The sequence below is a fragment of the Lutra lutra genome, chromosome 12 (genome assembly GCF_902655055.1).
Source record: "Lutra lutra chromosome 12, mLutLut1.2, whole genome shotgun sequence".
In the NCBI taxonomy this organism is placed as follows: Eukaryota; Metazoa; Chordata; class Mammalia; order Carnivora; family Mustelidae; genus Lutra; species Lutra lutra.
The window spans coordinates 87,041,574-87,061,095 of NC_062289.1; the positions used below are offsets into that span (position 1 = coordinate 87,041,574).

Consider the following 19,522-nt stretch of genomic DNA (forward strand, 5'->3'; position numbering starts at 1 on the left):
AATTGTATACTTTAAGGTACACAACATGATGGTTTGAGGGCAAAACTTTTTTTTTTTTTAAGATTTTACCCATTTATTTGAGAGAGAGAGAATGAGAGACAGCACAAATTGGGTGAGGGGCATGGGGAGAAGCAGAGTCCCCACTGAGCAGGGAGCCCAATGTGGACTCAATCCTGGGACTCTGGGATCATAACCTGAGCTGAAGGCAGATGCCTAACCGACTGAGCCACCCAGGTACCCCAAGGGCAAAACTTTTTAAGTCAAAACTGAGCAAAATTAATAAAGTATTACTTAGAAAAACAAATGTGATAAAGATTTTTTAAAAGCAAGATAATAAAATATATTCAGGAAAGCAAGTACCTGCTGGAATGTAAAAGGGGAAGTGAAACTGATAGGGAACACATAGGAATCTGTCAGTATAGATGATGCTCTGTTTCTTAAGTTGGTTGGTGGATTCATGAATGTTCATTATTCCATACCAAGTATTCTAGTGTGTTATATAAAATGTGCCTTTTATAATATGTATTATGGAAGATATAGATCATTCCATAATAAAAGATTTGAGAAATAACAAAAAGCTTTATTTATAGGTGAAATGGTAGACTACATAGAATATGCTCAGAAATAATCTAGCAGGGGGATGGGATACAGATAAAATTTGCCATGTGACATGATCACTTAAGGTGCATAGTGAGATTTATTATTCTGCTCTGGTTTTTTTATGTTTGAAATTTTCCATATCAAATAGTAAAAAAGGGTAACTCTTCCATTTAGTAAATCAAAATGTCATAAATTGACCTCAAGTTCTCATTCCAATTCACGGTACTATACATGTAAAATATCCTTTCTGCCTGCAGTCTTTGTAAATCCTGGTCAATGCATTATTTTGCCTATCGCCGTCCACTCAAAACATGAGTGATAAGTCAAATGAACAAATATAGAAATCAGGGGCGCCTGGGTGGCTCAGTGGGTTAAAGCCTCTGCCTTCGGCTTAGGTCATGATCCCGCGGTCCTGGGATCCAGCCCCATGTCGGGCTCTCTGCTCAGGCTCTCAGAGCCTGTTTCCCCCTCTCTCTCTGCCTGCCTCTCTTCCTACTTGTGATCTGTCTGTAAGACAAACAAAATCTTAAAAAAACAAACAAACAAAAAGAAACAAATACAGAACTCAATCAGAAATAAACAAAAGCTTGGGGCACTTGGGTGGCTCAGTCAGTCAAGTCCAACTCTTAATTTCAGCTCAGGTCATGATCTCAGGGTCATGAGATGGAGCCCGACCTTGGGCTCCAAGCTGGGTATGAAGCCTGCTTAAGAGTGTCTCTTTTGGGCGCCTGGGTGGCTCAGTGGGTTAAGCCGCTGCCTTCGGCTCAGGTCATGATCTCAGGGTCCTGGGATCGAGTCCCGCATTGGGCTCTCTGCTCAGCAGGGAGCCTGCTTCCCTCTCTCTCTCTCTCTCTCTCTGCCTGCTTCTCTGTCTACTTGTGATCTCTCTCTGTCAAATAAATGGATAAAATCTTTAAAAAAAAAAAAAAAAGAGTGTCTCTCTTCTCTCCCTCTGCCCCTCCTCCCCTTACATGCTTTCTCTCTAAAATAAATAAATAAATCTTAAGAAAAAAGAAAAGGAAAGAAACAAAAACTTCAGCTCAGTATTAAAAACAGTGAAAAAGAAACACACGTCGATGCATCTCCCGGTAAAGAATAGTCAGTGCCTGTAGCGAGTTGTCATCTGTGGGTTCAAGAGCCGCCACCTCCTGTGCCAAGGTGAAGGCTTCCTCTTGCTTTCCAGTTCTCTGTAAACCAATTGCCTTTAAAACCTGATACACAAGAAAAACATTAGTTTTAAAAGGACAGAAATGAAAATATAAGCCAAACTCCCTGCTCAGAGGGGAACCTCTCCTGCTCCCTGTACTTGTGTTCCCTCACTGTCATATAAATAAAATCTTAAAAAAAAAAAAAAAAAAAAAAGAGCCAAAGAAGGCCAACTTGAAAACACAAGTTTTAAGGTACACCTAGGCTGCTAATCAAGTAAACCATATTTTACTAAAAATTTCAGCACATCAAGATTCTTTCTGGGGCACCTGGGTGGCTCAGTCATTAAGCATCAGACTTCGGCTTGGGTTGTGGTCCCGAGATCGAGCCCCGCACTGGGCTCCCTACTCAGCGAGAAGCCTGCTTCTCCCTCTTCCCACGTGCCCTGCTTGTGTTCCTTCTCTCGCTGTGTCTCTCTCTGTCAAGTAAATAAAATCTTAAAAAAAAAAAAAAAGATTCTTTTCTATTTCAGTAATATTAAGATGGCACAACAGGGGCACCTGGCTGTCAGTCTGTAGAGCATACAATGCTCAGTCTCAAGGTTGTGAGTTTAAAATCCCACAGTGGACGCGGAACCTACTTAAAAAAATAGAGAAAAGGCACAACACTGCTTAAAAAAAGAAGCGTATCAATATAAGATAATTGAATTAGCTAAATTATGTCCAAAATATCCAAAGAAACAAATAGTTAGCTTTTAATTAAATACTATTTATGGCATTTAAGTAATCAGAAAAATAAATGGCTTAGAGAGGTGACTGGCTGGCCCAGTTGGTGGAGTGTGCAACTCTTTATCTCAGACATGTGAATTCAAGTCCTGTGTTGGGCTCCACACTAAGCATGGAGCCTGCTTAAAAAACAAAACAAAAAACAAACAAACAAAAAAAAAACCTGGGGGGGAAAAAACCTGAAAAAACAGAGTCACTAAACAGATTTAATACTCTTTCCCTTTTAAGATTATAATATATAACCCACCAAATATAAGTAACTCAAGAGCAAATGACCTTACCTTAGCACAATGAAGATCCTTATGTTTCTTCAACAATTTATCTGCTTGTTGAATTGCCATTTTATTATTACCATTATCAAGATAATCTATGAAAACAAATTATGATAGTTATTATATTCCTTTGACAAGTAAGAAAAATGAATAGGCTGGTATGAGATGTTTCATAAAGTATTTTAATTCAGTATTAAAAACATCATGGTACCAATTTTAACTCTAAATGGCTAGGATGGTACAGAATACAATCTTATATTCCTGTAGTCATCTCTCAGACTTGTTATAAAATTGTGGTAAGGAAAAAAAGGAATCAATTATTATCCAAGTCTAACAAAAGCAAAGATTCATTTCCAGATGAGAAGATCTAGAAGAAGATGGGAAGTGTCATAAATGGGAAATGGTGGTAGCTGTCAATTCTAAAACAGGTCAGTCCACAACCTACTACTACTACTACTATCTGATCCCTCTTCGCTCATCAAGGTCCCAAATCAGTGCGGGGCAGATGAGGCACAGATAACTCAAAATAAGTTACGGATCAAATGCTGGTGAGCGCATGGAGCAACAGCACCTCTCACTCAGCGCTGCTGGGAAGGTAAAATGGTACATCCACCATGGAAGACAGTCTGACAGTTTCTTTTTTTTTTTTTTTTAAGATTTTATTTATTTATTTGACAGAGATCACAAGTAGACGGAGAGGCAGGCAGAGAGAGAGGAGGAAGCAGGCTCCCCGCTGAGCAGAGAGCCCGATGCAGGACTCGATCCCAGGACTCTGAGATCATGACCTGAGCCGAAGGCAGCGGCTTAACCCACTGAGCCACCCAGGCGCCCCTGACAGTTTCTTTAAATGCTAAACATACTCTGCCATGTGATCAACAATCGTGCTCCTTGATATCTACACAAATAAGCTGAAAACTTACCTCCACACAAAAATCTGCACACAAATGTTTATGGCCGTTATATTCACAACTACCAAACCCTGGAAGCAACCAAGACGTCCTTCAATGGGCCAATGAATAAACGAACTGTGATACACCCATACAGCGAAATATTATTCAGTGATAAAAGAAATGAGGACAAATAAGCACTAGGGAACTTTAAATGCATATTGCTATGTGAAAGAAGCCAATCTGACAAGGCTATATACTCTATGATTCCAATTACATGACATTCTGGAAAAGGCAAAAAGTATAGAGACAATGAAACAATCAGTGATCACCGGGGGCTGGGGGTAGGATGAATGGATGGAGCACAGGGGAATTTTAGTGCAGTGAAACTATTATGATTATGTAATGATGGATATAGGTCATCATACTTTTGTCAAAACCCACAGAAGGGGTGCCTGGGTGATTCGGTGGGTTAAAGCCTCTGCCTTCAGCTCAGGTCATGATCCCAGGGTCCTGGGATCGAGCCCCGCATCTGGCTCTCTGCTCAGCAGGGAGCCTGCTTCCCCCCCCCTCTCTCTCTGCCTCTCTGCCTACTTGTGATCTCTCGCTCTCAAATAAATAAATAAAATCTTAAAAAAAAAAAAAAAATAGGGGCGCCTGGGTGGCTCAGTGGGTTAAAGCCTCTGCCTTTGGCTCAGGTCATGATCCCAGGGTCCTGGGATCGAGCCCCGCATTGGGCTCTCTGCTCAGCAGGGAGCCTGCTTCCTCCTCTCTCTCTCTGCCTGCCTCTCTGCCTACTTGTGATCTCTGACTGTCAAATAAATAAATAAAATCTTTAAAACACACAGACACACACACAGACACACACACAGAAGATACAACACAAAGAATAAATGCTAATGTAAACTAGCAAACTATGGACATTAGTTAAAAATAACCTATCAGGGCACCTGGATGGGTCAGGTCATGATCCCAGGATCCTGGGATCAAATCCTGCATTGGACTCCCTGCACAGTGGGGAATCTGCTTCTCCCTCTGCCCCTTCCCCTGCTTGTGCTTACTCTCTCTCAAAAACAAATAAACAAAATCTTAAAAAAAAAAAAAAAAAAAAAAAGACCTGGGCGCTAGGTGGCTCAGTTGGTTGGGCGACTACTTTCAGCTCAGGTCATGATCCCAGAGTCCCGGGATCGAGTCCTGCAGTGGGCTCCCAGCTCCATGGGGAGTCTGCTTCTCCCTCTGACCTTCTCCCCTCTCATGCTCTCTCTCTCAAATAAATAAATAAAATCTTTAAAAAAAGAAACAACAATGACCTATGGTAGTGGCTCCGCCATTGAAACAAAGTACCATAGTAAATCAAGATATTAACAATAGAGTAAACTGGGGGGAGGGAATGGGATTGTGGGGATACATAGGAACTCTGCATTTTTCCCTCATGTTTCTGTAAACCTGAAACTGCTCTAACAAATAAGGCACATTAATAAAATGTGTGTGTGTGTGTGTGTGTGCACGTGTATACACACAAAGATTCATTTCCAGAGAAGGAAAGTAAGAAGTGTTACAGGTGGGCAACAAGGGTGGTAGCTGTCAATTTTAATTATAGAAAGATGACTGAATGCAGGCCAGTTCACAATCTACTACCTCTTATGGTCCCACTCTGTCTATCAAGGTCCCAAATCAGCAAGGGACAAAGGAAGCATAAACTCAAATAACCTATGCCACTGGTGGCCCAGAGTGCCCCAAATAACGGAAAAACTATCATTTTACCTAACGAATTCCATTTTCCTCCAATGAATACTAGACTAAACTTAAAACAGAGCTACAGGAACCTATGAGTTTCATCTCTTCAGTCTTTCTTCAATGCCATAACACAGATGAACACCAAGAATGCTAGGTGAAGAGATTAAGAAGCCCTACTCTGGACATAATCACAATCTAGGGAGGAAGGTCAAAGACAGACGTACTCGCTATGGATGCAACTGCAGTCTAGAAAGAAACACCTAATATTCGGGTGGAGAAACTAGAGAACCAGAAAACACTAAAAGCATACAATCTTGGCCTAACTACCCAAATATCTAACACCAGTTTTCTTAAATAGCTCAGCCAATAGGCCATCATTTGTCCTTATGGGAAATACCTGACATTTATTTCAGCTCAATAAAGGATACTTTCTCTTGGGCTGATCTCTTTCTGAGTCAGTTCTAAGGTACTTCTGACTCATTCCTGTAAGACTCCAGGTTCTTTGAGCATATCCTGAAGAATAATTAGACATCTGTAATAAGAACCCAGTTCTGAAGATCTGCCCATAAATGGATGAGACCAGCGGTCAGGACTACAAGGGCATTTAACATTTCCCTCTACACCTACCTGCCCCTGCCCTCTTCTCTGGGAATGGTTCCCACTGTGTCTACTGCAGGAGCAAGATAGGATGACCATGTCTAGACCTTGGAACTACGTAGACCCAATGGGGTGGATATTTGACCCAAGGGTAAATCAGGTTTCTTCCCTAGTAAACTGTAACTGCAACACTGAGTCACAAAGCAAGAGTCAGGAAACTATGGGAACCTTATTTGGAAGGAAATAAATATTTTGAGTCTGACATTACCATTGGCAGCTCCAAAATTTCCATTTTGAAGAAGCCTTAGGGGATGCAAGTTAGTTGATGCAGAGTAAAGAAAAGGAGTTATCTCACCTCTTCATTCACATAACATTTATAAAAGTATTAAAAATGTCACTTATCTTTATCAAAGGATTGGGGTCAGGGAAGTGCTAACTAACTGAAGCTTGTAGGGAGAGATCACATCTTGGTGTGGTCACAAAGCCAACATGGTGAACCCTGGGTAAACTCATGAGTAAGGAAAAAAAGAAAAAAAAAGAAAAAAAAAAAAAGAAAAAGGCAGTCTGAAGAACCCAGCAGAGAATAAATACACAAAGATAAAAGCCCAGGGGAAATTGGGAGGGGGGAAAAAGCTTTAGGAATGCCTGGACAGCTCAGTCGGTTAAGTGTCTGCCTTTGGCTCAGGTCATGATCCCAGGGTCCCGGGATCAAGTCCCACATTGGGCTCTTGCTCAGTAGGGAGCCTGCTTTTCCTTCTGCCACTCCTGTTTGTGCTCTCTCTCTGACAAATAAATAAATTTTTAAAACTCTTAAAAAAAACTTTAGATCCTCACAGCTCTCCAGTTTCCATCAAATCCTGAACACTACATTCCTGCGCTAGGCTCCCACCAGGGTTTACAACAAGCCCCCTTCACTAGAGCTTGTGTCAATGGGTTTCTGCTCCTTGCACCCAAAAGTTTAACTAAGACACTCCACTATATCACTATATTCAGCCAGTCTGCTGTCAGGCTCCCCCTTCCTACATGCCTAGAAGGGAAAAGTCTATTTTCATTTTACATTCCTGACTCTAGAATATAAATTATGTAGCCCTTGGAGAAAACAGGTCAATAAAAATGATATCCCAGAGCCCCTGGGTGGCTCTATAGGTTAAGCCTCCAACTTGATTTTGGCTAAGGTCATGACCTCAGAGTCATGAGAGTGAGCCCCACGTCCAGCTGTTTACTGGGTGTGGAGCCTGCTTAAGATTCTCTTTCTCAGGGCGCCTGGATGGTTCAGTCGTTAAGCAGCTGCCTTCAGCTTGGGCCATGATTGCAGAGTCCTGGGATTGAGCCCCACATCGGGCTCACTGCTCGGAGGGAGGCCTGCTTCTCCTTCTACCACTCCCCCTGCTTGTGTTCTCTCTCTGTCAAATAAATAAAATCTTTTTAAATCAATCAATCAATTAATTAAGTAATCTCTACACTCAACATGGGCTCAAACTCACAACCCCAAGATCAAGAGCTGAATGCTCTTCCAACTGAGCCAGCCACCTCTTAATACTTTCTAATGTTTTTTCTTTTAACAGCAAAGAATAGACTTCAGATTCAGCTACACAAATACCAGAATCTAGTTAAAACTTTAACAACATTGTTTTGTTTTCATCTTTTATTTTTACCACTTTGTTCTCTTAGCATAAGTAAAAGGTACTCCATTAATGATAATGGTAGGTTATTTTAATTTTTTTACTTTCTTTTTTTAAAAGATTTTTATTTATTTATTTAGTGGAGAGAAAGATCCCAAGTAGGCAGAGAGGCAGGCAGAGAGGGGGAAGCAGGCTCTCCGCTGAGCAGAGAGCCCGATGCGGGGCTCGATCCCATGACCCTGAGATCATGACCTGAGGCGAAGGCAGAGGCTTAACCCACTGAGCCACCCAGGCGCCCCGATAGGTTATTTTAAAATAAATTTACGTTAAAAATCAAATTAGAGAGGGGCGCCTGGGTGGCTCAGTTGGTTGGGCGACTGCCTTCGGCTCAGGTCATGATTCTGGAGTCCCGGGATCAAGTCCCACATCGGGCTCCCTGCTCAGCAGGGAGTCTGCTTCTCCCACTGACCTCTCTCCTCTCATGCTCTCTCTCATGCTCTCTCTCTCTCAAATATTTATTTGACAGAGAGATCACAAGTAGGCAGAGAGGCAGGCAGAGAGAGAGGAGGAAGCGGCTCCCTGCCGAGCAGAGAGCCCGATGCGGGGCTCGATCCCAGGACTGAGATCATGACCTGAGCTGAAGGCAGCGGCTTAACCCACTGAGCCACCCAGGCGCCCCCTCTCTCAAATAATTAAATAAAATCTTTAAAAAAAATCAAATTAGAGAAAAATTCTAAGTAATTAATAGTACAGATAGTACTATAATAAAGCTGGAATCATCAGACTGGTTAGAAAAATGATAGAAATTTGGGAAATACTGGGTTAAATTATTGGCAACAGACTATCAAAATCTGTTAAATGACTGAGCCAGCCACCTTCCTGGGTAACAATATGAAGAGAAGTGACTCTTCCTTACATATGCAGACAACAGTAGACCATGACACAGGCAGGCCTGTCTACCTGCCGGGTAGAAGAGGCCCTGGGATTAATTTGTCCAATCACAATTAGGGATACTGATAGTAAGAAAGAGATCAGTCTTAGGGTGTCTACTGGTTCACGGCTCAGTCTATGGACCATGCGCCTCTTGATCTCAGGGGTTATGTGTTTGCACCCCATGTCAGGCATAGAGCTTACTTTTAAAAAGAGAGAGTCAGGGGCGCCTGGGTGGCTCAGTGGGTTAAAGCCTCTGCCTTTGGCTCAGGTCATGATCCCCGAGTCCTGGGATTGAGCCCCATGGCAAGCTGCCTGCTCTGCTTCTCACTCTCCCTACCACTCAGGTGTGTGTGTGTGTGCGCATGCGGGCATGCGTGCACACGCAATCTTTCTCAAATAAATAAAAATCTTAAAAAAAAAAAAAGCTCTTAACACAAGTGTAATGATTATGTGTACCATTATTTTTAAGAAACAAGCTCCTTGAAAGCAGAAACCATGTCTCTGCTGTGCTGTTTGGTACTCACTCATTCCCTGAATCTACATTGTGCCTAGCACATATTGGGCCCTCAATAAATAAGGTGAATGAAGAAAGGAATAGAGAAATGAACAAATCATACAGGGGGGAAAAAGACAGTTTTCTAGAAATTGAGCAGTCTACCAGGAAAATGACATGCATAAAAAATTGACCACAACATGGGGCGCCTGGGTGGCTCAGTGGTTAAAGCCTCTGCCTTCGGCTCGGGTCGTGGTCTCAGGGTGCTGGGATCGAGTCCCGCATTGGGCTCTCTGCTCAGTGGGGAGCCTGCTTCCCTTCCTCTCTCTCTGCCTGCCTCTCTGCCTACTTGTGATCTGTCAAATAAATTAAAAAAAAAAAATCTTAAAAAAAAAAATTGACCACAACAGTAAGTTCTAAGAACCAATGATTAGTGATGGCTTCATACTATTAAGTTTTTAAAAAATCTTTTCAACTAGGGGCGCCTGGGTGACTCAGTCGTTAAGCATATGCCTTCACCTTAGGTCATGATCCCGGGGTCCTGGAATGGAGTCCCGCATCAGGCTCCCTGCTCAGCAGGAAGCCTGCTTCTCCCTCTTCCACTCCCCAAGCTTGTGTTCCCTCTCTCGCTGTTGTCTCTCTGTGTCAAATAAATAAAATCTTAAAAAAACACACACACACACATTTCAACTAATTTTTGTAAAGCTTTCTTTTCTTTTTTCAAGTTTTATTTATTTTTAAAGATTTTATTTATTTATTTGACAGAGAGAGAGAGAGATCACAAGTAGGCAGAGAGGCAGGCAGAAGAGAGGGGGAAACAGGCTCCCCGCTGAGCAGAGAGCCTGATGCAGGGCTCGATCCCAAGAACCCAGGATCATGACCTGAGCCAAAGGCAGAGGCTTTAACCCATGGAGCCACCCAGGCATACAAGTTTTAGTTATTAAGTAATCTCTACATCCTCAACAGCTTGAACTCACAACCCCAAGATCAAGAGTTGCATGCTCTTCCAACTGAGCCAGCCAGGCACCCCTCAACTAAGTTTTTTTTTTAAGGAGGCTCCACTCCACGCTCAGCATGGCACCTAATGCAGGGCTCAAACTCATGACCCCGAGATCAAGACCTGAGCTAAGACCAAGAGTCAGACATTCAACCAACTGAGCCACCAAGGTACCCCAACTAATTTTTTAAATAACAAAAACAGCGCAAGCCACAGTTAAAAAATATTAAAAAAAATCCGAACAGTTCATAGGAGCATAGCATGAAAAGATTAGTCTCTTAATCCTGCCCTATGCTCCCACTATGTTCTACTCATTGTAGGAAATTCCTTTCTTTTTTTTTTTTTAAGATTTTATTTTTTTTTAATTAACATGTATTTTTTAAAGATTTTATTTATTTGACAGAGAGAGAGAGCGAGAGAGGGAACACAAGCAGGGGGAGAGGGAGAAGAATGCTTCCCGCCAAGCAGGGAGCCAACACAGGGCTCAATCCCAGGACCCTGGGATCATGACCTGAGCCTAAGGCAGACACTTAAGGACTGAGCCAACCAGGCACCGCTCTTCTAAGAGTTTTCTGTGCATGAAAATCCTTCTTTTAAGTCTAAAATGCTTTAGAATGTATAGGTCTAAGTCAGACCCTTTTAAATGGTCATAATTTCAAAAAAAGAAAACAGGTTATACCAAGTGACTTTTCTAAAGAAGGGCAAGATTAATCCTCACTCACCAAGATGCCCTACCACTCCTGACGGAAAACAGGACAAAACTCGCAGGGCTAACAATGCCCAACAGAAGGCTCAGAATAAGTACCACATTGGACTGAGGACTTAACAAGCGTTTACTAATGAACTATAGCAGAATAACTACCTGGAGTTGGCCAGGCACCAAAGGGAAACATCTTAACTCACTAAGAAGTCATTATCATTCAGGAAACACAGCTAGGAAGTATGTTACATCTGACCCAGACTACGGCAAGACTGGAAGCCAGTAAAAGATTAGAACAAAAGATCGTGTGCCAGAAAGTAAGTAAAAATGTGTATGTGCATTCTAAAAACTATGGGAATATTTTTTCTTTGAAACCTCTCTATTTTACAATTGCTTACCTAGCAATTCCTGTATTCTACACATTATGACATGCCATACCTGACCATCACTTTCACCCTGCTTGTCCCCCAGCCACTAAAAACATCTTTAAATTAATAATAATGGTAGAAAAAAGGCACTGGGCTCACCATGTCTGAGTACAAAATCTGTAAAGAACCACATAGCACAAGACAGTAATTTTAGCAAAATGAAAATGAATAAAGTAGGTGTTCTGGTAAGGTCAGGCGTGGTTTTCAAACACTAAAAATATAATACCTAAACCAATTTATGAGTAACGAAAAGCACTCTGAAATTGTTTCAACTAATGAGCTTTCTGAAAAGTCATTCCAAACCTAAACACTGAAAACATAATTTCAACCCACCACATCTCAACTCACCACAATTTCACAGTTAATCACCCATACAGTCCTGTCTACCCTAAACAATATTCAGCAAAAGCTGAGGTCACAGGCAAGTTTCCAACAGCTGTAAAATGCTAAAACCTTGACAGTACAAATAATGCTATACAAAGATAGTGATGCTGCTAATTCTGCACTCAGTAAAATGTGTTCAAAATCCAGATCTACAATTTACCAGCTGCAACTCTGAGCAAGTTAATCTCCAGCCTTTAGTTTACTACTATGATCACAATAATCTTACTACCTATTGGACAGTTAGCATACAAATAAGCACTCTATTAATGCTGACAGTTGTTGAACTTCTGGCTGGTGGGTAAGCACTACCTACTAAACATAAGCTTTTTATTTAATAGCTAATGAATTCAAGGAACAACAGTGGTTTAGGGGTACTAATATATTCAAACACAAAACCAGGGGCTATCCCAAAGTTTGGAGGTCAAAAGTGCATTAGTCAAGGGCAGCTGGTAACCTCTCTTTTCCTATTCCTGCCAATTCATATTAATTGCCTTGGAACTCTTGAAAGCTTCTAATACTCTTCCCATTTAACTTTAACAAAAGCTACATAATTCTGGCTTCAGTTTTGACAATACAACCTGTCACTTCTAGTTAACATATAATAATGTTTAGCAACATGAAATGAACAAGGTTTTTCTTACTGGGTAGTTCAAAACACTTATTTCTAAAAGACTTATGGGATGCCAAAAGCATTTTCTTTGGTCCTCAAGAGCCAATTTTAGAAATCCAATTATTCTCAAAAATACCGAATCTTGAGGGCGCCAGGATGGCGCAGTCAGCTAAGCATCAGACTCTTGATTTCAGCTCAGGTCATGATCTCGAGATCCTGGAATTGAACCCCAAGTCAGGCTCCATATGCAGAGCCTACTTGGGTTTCTTTTGTCTCCCTCTGCTTCTCCCCCCACCCACATCCCCCTTCCTCCGAGCACCTGAGTGCTTTCTCCCTTTCTAATAGGTAAATAAATCTTTAAAAGGGGCACCTGGGTGGTTCAGTGGGTTAGGCCTCTGCCTTTGGCTCAGGTCATGATCTCAGGGTCCTGGGATTGAGCCCCGCAAGGGGCTCCCTGCTCAGCGGGGAGCCTGTTTCCCCCCCCTCTCTCTGCCTACTGCTCTGCCTACTTGTGATCTCTCTCTCTGTCAAATAAGTAAAAAAAAGTACTTAATCTTGTGGGTAGGGGATGGGCTAGATGGGTATTAAAGGAGGCACTTGTTATGATGAGCACTGGGTGTTTGCTATACATAAATGATGAATCACTGAATTCTACTCCTGAAACCAATACTGTCCTGCATGTTAGCTAACTAGAATTTAAATTTAAAAAAAAGGGAAAGTACCAAATCTTTTTAGTTTCAAGGCGGGGGTAGGGCACACCTGGCTACTCAGTAGGAGGAGCATGCCACTCCATCTCAGGGTCGATCTCGGGGTGGTTGAGTTCAAGCTCCATGATGGGTAAAGAGATTATTTAAATAAATAAATAAAACTCTAAAAAAGGTGGGGGAGCCTGAGTGGCTCAGTTGGTTAAGCGACTGCCTTCCACTCAGGTCATGATCATGGAGTCCCACATTGGGCTCCCTGCTCAGCAGGGAGTCTGCTTCTCGCTCTGAACCTCCCCCTCCCATGTTCTCATTCTCTTTCAAATAAATAAATAAAATCTTAAAAAAAAAAAAAAAAAGTCTGCAGGCAGCTCCTGCTGCAGAGTCATAATAAGCCAGAAATTGTGAACCCTGGCTAGATTCAGTTCCTCCCTTCAATCATCCTTATTTCATCCCTGCCCTCTGAAAATATATACCGGAGGATATGGTAACAAACACCACGGGGAAATGGAAAGAGAGTCCTATCTCTGCAACTCACCACCAGTGTGACCTTTGGCAAGTCAGTGCCTTCAGCTCAAAGTAAGGTGTTTTCTAGCAGTGGTGAAGAGGGTGAGCTTGGGACACTGGGGTTCAGATCCTAGCTCCATCAAATGCTAGCTGAGTGACCTTAGGAAAATTAGACAACATCAACAGTGCCTCATTTTCCTCATCTGTGGGGAGAAAAAAGGGGGGGAGGGATTTGCAGGACTGGAAAAAACTACCCACCTCAGGAGAATGTGTGACTATTAAATGAGATAAGCCATGTTAAGGGCCAATAACAGAGAATGACAGAATGATCAGTCTACACACATTCGCTATTATTTCATACCTCAAAGGGTTGCTGCTAAAATCAAATGAGATGTGAGTAAAGCATCATACAAATTTTAAAAGCAGGACCAACTGTGCCAGAAATAAAGTCACCCCCTCCTCCAAAAAAGTTGAATTATCTCAGCCATGTGGAGAAACCTCAATTTATTTACACTATAAGCTCGAGGTCTAGTTTGGCAAAAACCACTGACCTTGAAGCCTTCCTCACTGTTCACTAAGATAAACCAAGCATCTATGAGTAGAGAGAGGAAAAGGGCCACTGCTCAATTACAGAACATCTCGGCTACCGAAAAGGTGTTTCTCCCTGACTCAAATCTGTTGATTTTTCACAGCCGGGTAGGAGGGTGACATCAAGGTCTTAAAGTCTGAGGGCGTTAAGGAGGGGGATCCATTTAGCAAGCACAAGGGAAGCTGCAAAAAAGGAAAAGCCCTGCATGCCCCTCTGACAAGAGCTAACACTGTCTCTTCACCGCTATTTTGGGCCCACGACCCCCCCACCCCGCCTCCCACGTGCTCCCAGAGCAGCTGTTTCTCCACCAAAGAGCTCTAGATTGGGAGCCTCCAATACGGCCTGCTCCTGACTCGATCTGGGTGACCTTGCATCAGCCCCTTCCCCTCTTTGGACCTGTTTCTCCATGTGCACGGAGCACAGCTAGTTAGACAACCCCCTAGACTGGGTTCTCGGAAGTAAAAAGTCTTCAGTGAGGAATTTTCCCTCAAATAAGAGTGTCGCACCCTCACGCCGGAGCCAGCTTTCACCTGGCTTGGGATCCATCTGAGATTCTGGGTCTTCTTTGGTGTGGCATTAACAACGCAGCCTGCGGGCAGCGCACTAGTCTCAGCGAGAGTGTGTCTCACAGGGCCTGCACGTCGGGCCAGCTCTGCCGACCTGACGCTGCCTGGACTGCGCCGCTGCCACCGCAGGGCGCAGGAAGGCCCGGCCGGCGCCTACGCGAGGCGGGTGGCTGCGGCCTAGAGGCCCGCGCGGTCAGCCCCCCGCATCCGCCAGCTCCGCGCCCGCCCCCTCAGCGCCCCTCCCGGACCTTCGCCCTGGCCTCAACAGCCCTCGACGCGTCCGGCCGACAACATGCTGGCCCCAGGCACTCACCGTAAATGGGCCGGAGGCGCCTGTCGTTAGGGTCCTGCACATGGCCCCGCGTCGCCATGATGACAAGCGCAGAACCGCAGTGCGCACGCGCGGGGCAGGCCCTCGGGAAGGGGCTGTTAAAGGGCCAGCGCCGATCTCGCTCTTCTATCGCGATAGTCGCAGAGTTGCAACTGACCGCCCCTGCGCGGAAGGGGAAACCCTAGAGCCCCTTGGACCTCTACGGGTACGGAGATGGGTTCTTCGTTAGGAATCTTTCCTCCTTTTGCCCGATGGAATCAACCAGGTTGGAAGAGACGGCTGTTGGTATTGAAATCCCTTCCGAGTCACGTACTGGGTAGTGAGGAAAGGAGGGGAGAAACTCTTGGTCAAAGTTGAGCTCAGCTGCTCCCGCTTGTCGTATTTATCCTCTGTGTCCGAAGGAGGACCAGTTAGACTTGTCTGTGACCAACTGTTGAGGAATCAGGAACTCCTCTGGGAGACTGACCCAAGGAACTGTGGGGGAAAGGGGTCTGATCGGGGTGCCTGACTGGCTCAATCTGTAGAGCATGACACTCTTGATCTTGGGGTTGATGAGTTCAAGCCCCAGGGAGGGCAGAGAGCTGACTTAAAAAGGGGGAGGGAGAGGGGGAGATGCTGCTCTACAGTAAAAATCTGCCTGAAAAGTTCAAGATCTCTTCAGCCCTCTCCTGGGTTCAACCAGCTAAGAAGCATCCTAGATTCATAGTAATCCAGTTTGTCAATTATACCTCAGTAAAACTGGATGGCAAAAGTAATTAAATTCATTCAACACATAGTTATTGAATGCCTATTATGTGCCAGGCTACATCAATAAATAAAATTTTCATGGAGATTTACTTGTAGTGGAAGAAACAGACAAAACAGCATATTAGATGATGATAACTGATTCTGAGAAAAGTAGAACAAGGACTGGGGAGTGGAGGAGGAAAGCAATTTTATATGTATAATGTGGTCAGGGAAATCCTAGCTGATAAAGTGTTAATTATCAAAGACTTGGAGAGGGAGGGAGCCACTTAGGTGTGGCTCAGTAGAGTCATAACCTAAGTTAAGGCCACACTAGTCACTAGATTCAAAGTCAGGTCTTTCTGAGTAGAGAACCAGAGTAATCCCCTGCACTGCAGTGTCCCCTGTGTCAGCCTTGACCAGCTGAGGTTGACCCCTTCTACTGAAGTTCCTTCCCTCTTCCTTTCTTGGCTTTTTTAGTGTCCAAGAAAATGATTCTCCAACTTAAGTGCACATCAGAATCCCTTGGGAAACTTGATAAACATGAGTTTCCTGGATTCTACTCCAAGAGTTGCTAATTCAATCTGAAGACCACTCTTTGGAAAATACTGATTTATTCCACATCGGGCTCCTTGCTTAGCAGGGAGCCTACTCCTCCCTCTGCCTGCCACTCTCCCTGCTTGTACATGCTCTCTCTCTCCAACAAATAAATAAAATCTTAAAAAAAAAACGAAAGAAAGAAAGAAAGAATACTAATTAAAGGATCTAGATCAAAAGTTTTTATTTACTTTTTTTAAAGATTTTATTTATTTTTTATAACATTTTTTTAAATTTTCTTTATTTATTTGACAGGCAGAGATCACAAGTAGGCAGAGAGGCAGGGAAAGAGAGAGACAGGAGGAAGCAGGCTCCCTGCTGAGCAGAGAGCCCCCTGCGGGGCTCGATCCCAGGACCCTGGGATCATGACCTGAGCTGAAGGCAGAGGCTTTAACCCACTGAGCCACCCAGGTGCCTTAAAGATTTTATTTTTAAGTGATCTCTACACCCAATATGGGGCTTGCACTTATAACTCTGAGATCAAGATTCACACGCTAAAAAAAAAAAAAGAAAGAAAGAAAATGGGGCACGTGGGTGGTTCAGTCCGTTAGGTGGCTTCCTTCACATCAGGTCATGATCCCAAGGTCCTGGGATGTAGCCCTGCATCAGGCTCCCTGCTCCATGGGGAGTCTGCTTCTCCCTTTCCCTCTCCCTGCTCCTCCCCCTGCGTGCTCTCTGTCTTTCTCTCTGCATCAAATGGATGATAAAATCTTTAAAAAAAAAAAGAAAGAAAAGAGCATGCTCTACCCACTGACTCAGCCAGGCACCCATCAAAAGTCTTTAGAATCTACCATGACAGCAAGTTAACAATTGCTATTAAAATTTAAATATGCATGCCTAGAAAAAAACTAGTGATGATAATAATCATAGAGTGCATTAATGAGCACTGTGCTAGAGACTGTGCCAAGCTCTTTCACATAGACCTTCTCACTTCACTTTTTCAAACTGGTGAAATAGGTACCTTTTCAATCTTCATCTTAAAATGAGAATTTTGAAACATAGAGATATTAGGTAAGTTGCCCAAGATCACACAGTCTGTGATGAAATTTGTGGTCGTCTCACTCCCAAATCCACACCCTGGAATTACTGGCCAGTTTCCAAAGAGTTAAGTATAGAAAAGGAAAAATAACAGTTGAGAAACGTGGTAAGAAGTAAGAACTACCCTAGCTAAGTGATCAAAGTTAACATTACCAGTGGTAATTCATGTTCATACCATGTACCCCAATGTGAGATGATGAGGAAGGAACTTTATTTCTGTAGTATTTTTCCAGAAAACCCATAATCCCAGAGTAATCAGGAGGAAAACATTAAATCCAATCTGAGTGATATTTTACAAAATGTCTGACCAGTACTCTTCAAAACTGTCAAGGTCATGAAAAATTAAGGAAACAGAGAAACTGTCACAGACCAGAGGAGCCTAAGGAGACATGCCAACTAAAGTAAGGTGGTATCTTGGTTGGGATCCTGGGACGGAAAAAGGACATTGTGGAAAAACAGTTGAAATTCAAATAAGATCTAGAGTTTAGTTAATAGTGTTGTACTAATGTTGGCCTCTTGGTTTTGATAAATGTACACTGGTAATGTAGGATGTTAACATTAAAGAAAACTGGGTGATGGGCACCTGGGTGGCTCAGTCCATTAAACATCCCACTCTTGGTTCTGGCTCAGGTCATGATCTCAGGGTCCTGAGATCAGGCCCTGTGTCAGGCTCTGCCCTCAGCACAAGTCAGCTTGAGATTCTTTCCCTCTCCCTCCCCCTCTGCTCCACCCTCCCCCCACCTCCCGTGTGTGTGTGTGTGTGTGTGTGTGTGTGCGCGCGCGCGCGCGCGCGCGCATTCCCTCTCAAATAAAATCTTTTTTTAATTTTTTAATTATGTGTTTAAATAATTTATTTATTTATTTGAGAGAGAGAGAATGAGAGAGGGAGAGAGCATGGGAAGGGGGAGGGTAAGAGGGAGAAAGGAGCAGGGAGCCCGATGTGGGACGATGCGGAACCTGATCCTAGGACTCCAGGATCAAGACCTGAGCCAAAGGCAGTCGCCCAACCAAATGAGCCACCCAGGCCCCCCATAAATAAAATCTTTAAAAAACTGAGTGAGGAGTGTATGTAAACTTTACCCTCTCTTCAACTTTTCTGTAAATCTAAAATTACTCCAAAAAAAGATTTTTTTCTTAAGTAATTTCTTTTTTTAAGAAGCCCCAAGGTGGGGCTTGAACTCATGACCCTGAGATCAGGGTCACATGCTCTAATGACTGAGCCAGCCAGGTGCCCCACAAAATAAAAGATTTTTAAATGCATCATTTTTAGTAATTGGAGACAACTATTTTTTTTTAATCTAGACGTATTAGAAACTCTCAGCCCAACTCCATCCCAAGGCTAGCTAAAAGAGAAAATTCCAGTAACAAGTGCGAGGAGAAATTCTTAAAGAGAATGAGAGGCTCTCCAACAAAGATACAATCTGTGATCCTCATGGAAAAATCATTCCTAAGGCTGAGGAAGCTTTAAGATACCCTTGATGGGGATGCCTGTCTGTTTCAGTCAGTGCAGTGTGCAACTCATTTTTTATTTTCTTTTCAGTGTTCCGTGTAGAGATTACTTAAAAATAAAAAAATAAAATTAAAAAAAAAAGAAAAAAAAATAAAACTATTTGGGGCGCCTGGGTGGCTCAGTCAGTTGGGCATCTGACTCTTGGTTTCATCTGAGGTTGTGATCTGAGGATCATGGGATCCCTCCCCATGTCTGGCTCCACATTCAGCGCAGGGTCTGCTTGAGATTCTTTCTCTTTCTCTCCCCCTTTAAAAAAAATATGTATATCCTAGATAGGTTGGCATTATGGGAAAATGGTTTTCTTCTAGGTCAGTGGTTTTCGAAGTGAGGTCCTTAGTTAGCAACACCAGCATCACCTGGGAAGGTGTTAGAAATGTAAATTTTTAGCACTGCCCCAGACCTACGGAGCAAAAACTCTAGGAGTGGGCCCTAGCAACCTGCATTGTTACAAATCAATTCTCTGGTAATTTGGATTCGGACAAACGGTGGATTCTTTGACGTAATTTTTTTAAAGATTTATTTATTTGAGAGAGTGAGAGAGAGTGTGAGTGCAGGGGAGAAGGGCAAAGGGAGAGAGAGAGAATCTCAAACAGACTCCATGCCAAGTGCAGAGCCCGACGTAGGGCTCAACTCATGACCATGAGATCATGACCTGAGCTGAAATCAAGATTTGGACACTTGACCAGCTGAGCCACCCAGGTGTCCCTGGATTCTTTGATTTTAGGTCAGAGGTAGGCAAACTATGACCTATCAGTCAAATCTAGCTTTC

The 19,522-nt window shown here is 43.2% G+C and overlaps 1 protein-coding gene across 1 annotated transcript in view; it reads right to left on the reverse strand.

Annotated features, from left to right (window-relative positions):
- NAA25 (N-alpha-acetyltransferase 25, NatB auxiliary subunit) overlaps nucleotides 1–14,991 on the reverse strand; it is a 69,874-nt gene extending 54,883 nt beyond the window's left edge. Inside the window, exons 1-3 of the mRNA XM_047698335.1 lie at nucleotides 14,868–14,991; nucleotides 2,813–2,898; nucleotides 1,673–1,811 (exon numbers count right to left, since the gene is read on the reverse strand). Coding sequence (XP_047554291.1) covers nucleotides 1,673–1,811; nucleotides 2,813–2,898; nucleotides 14,868–14,925 — 283 coding nt within the window. The 5' untranslated portion in view covers nucleotides 14,926–14,991. The remainder of the gene's footprint in view (nucleotides 1–1,672; nucleotides 1,812–2,812; nucleotides 2,899–14,867) is intronic.
- Nucleotides 14,992–19,522: the final 4,531 nt, after the last annotated feature.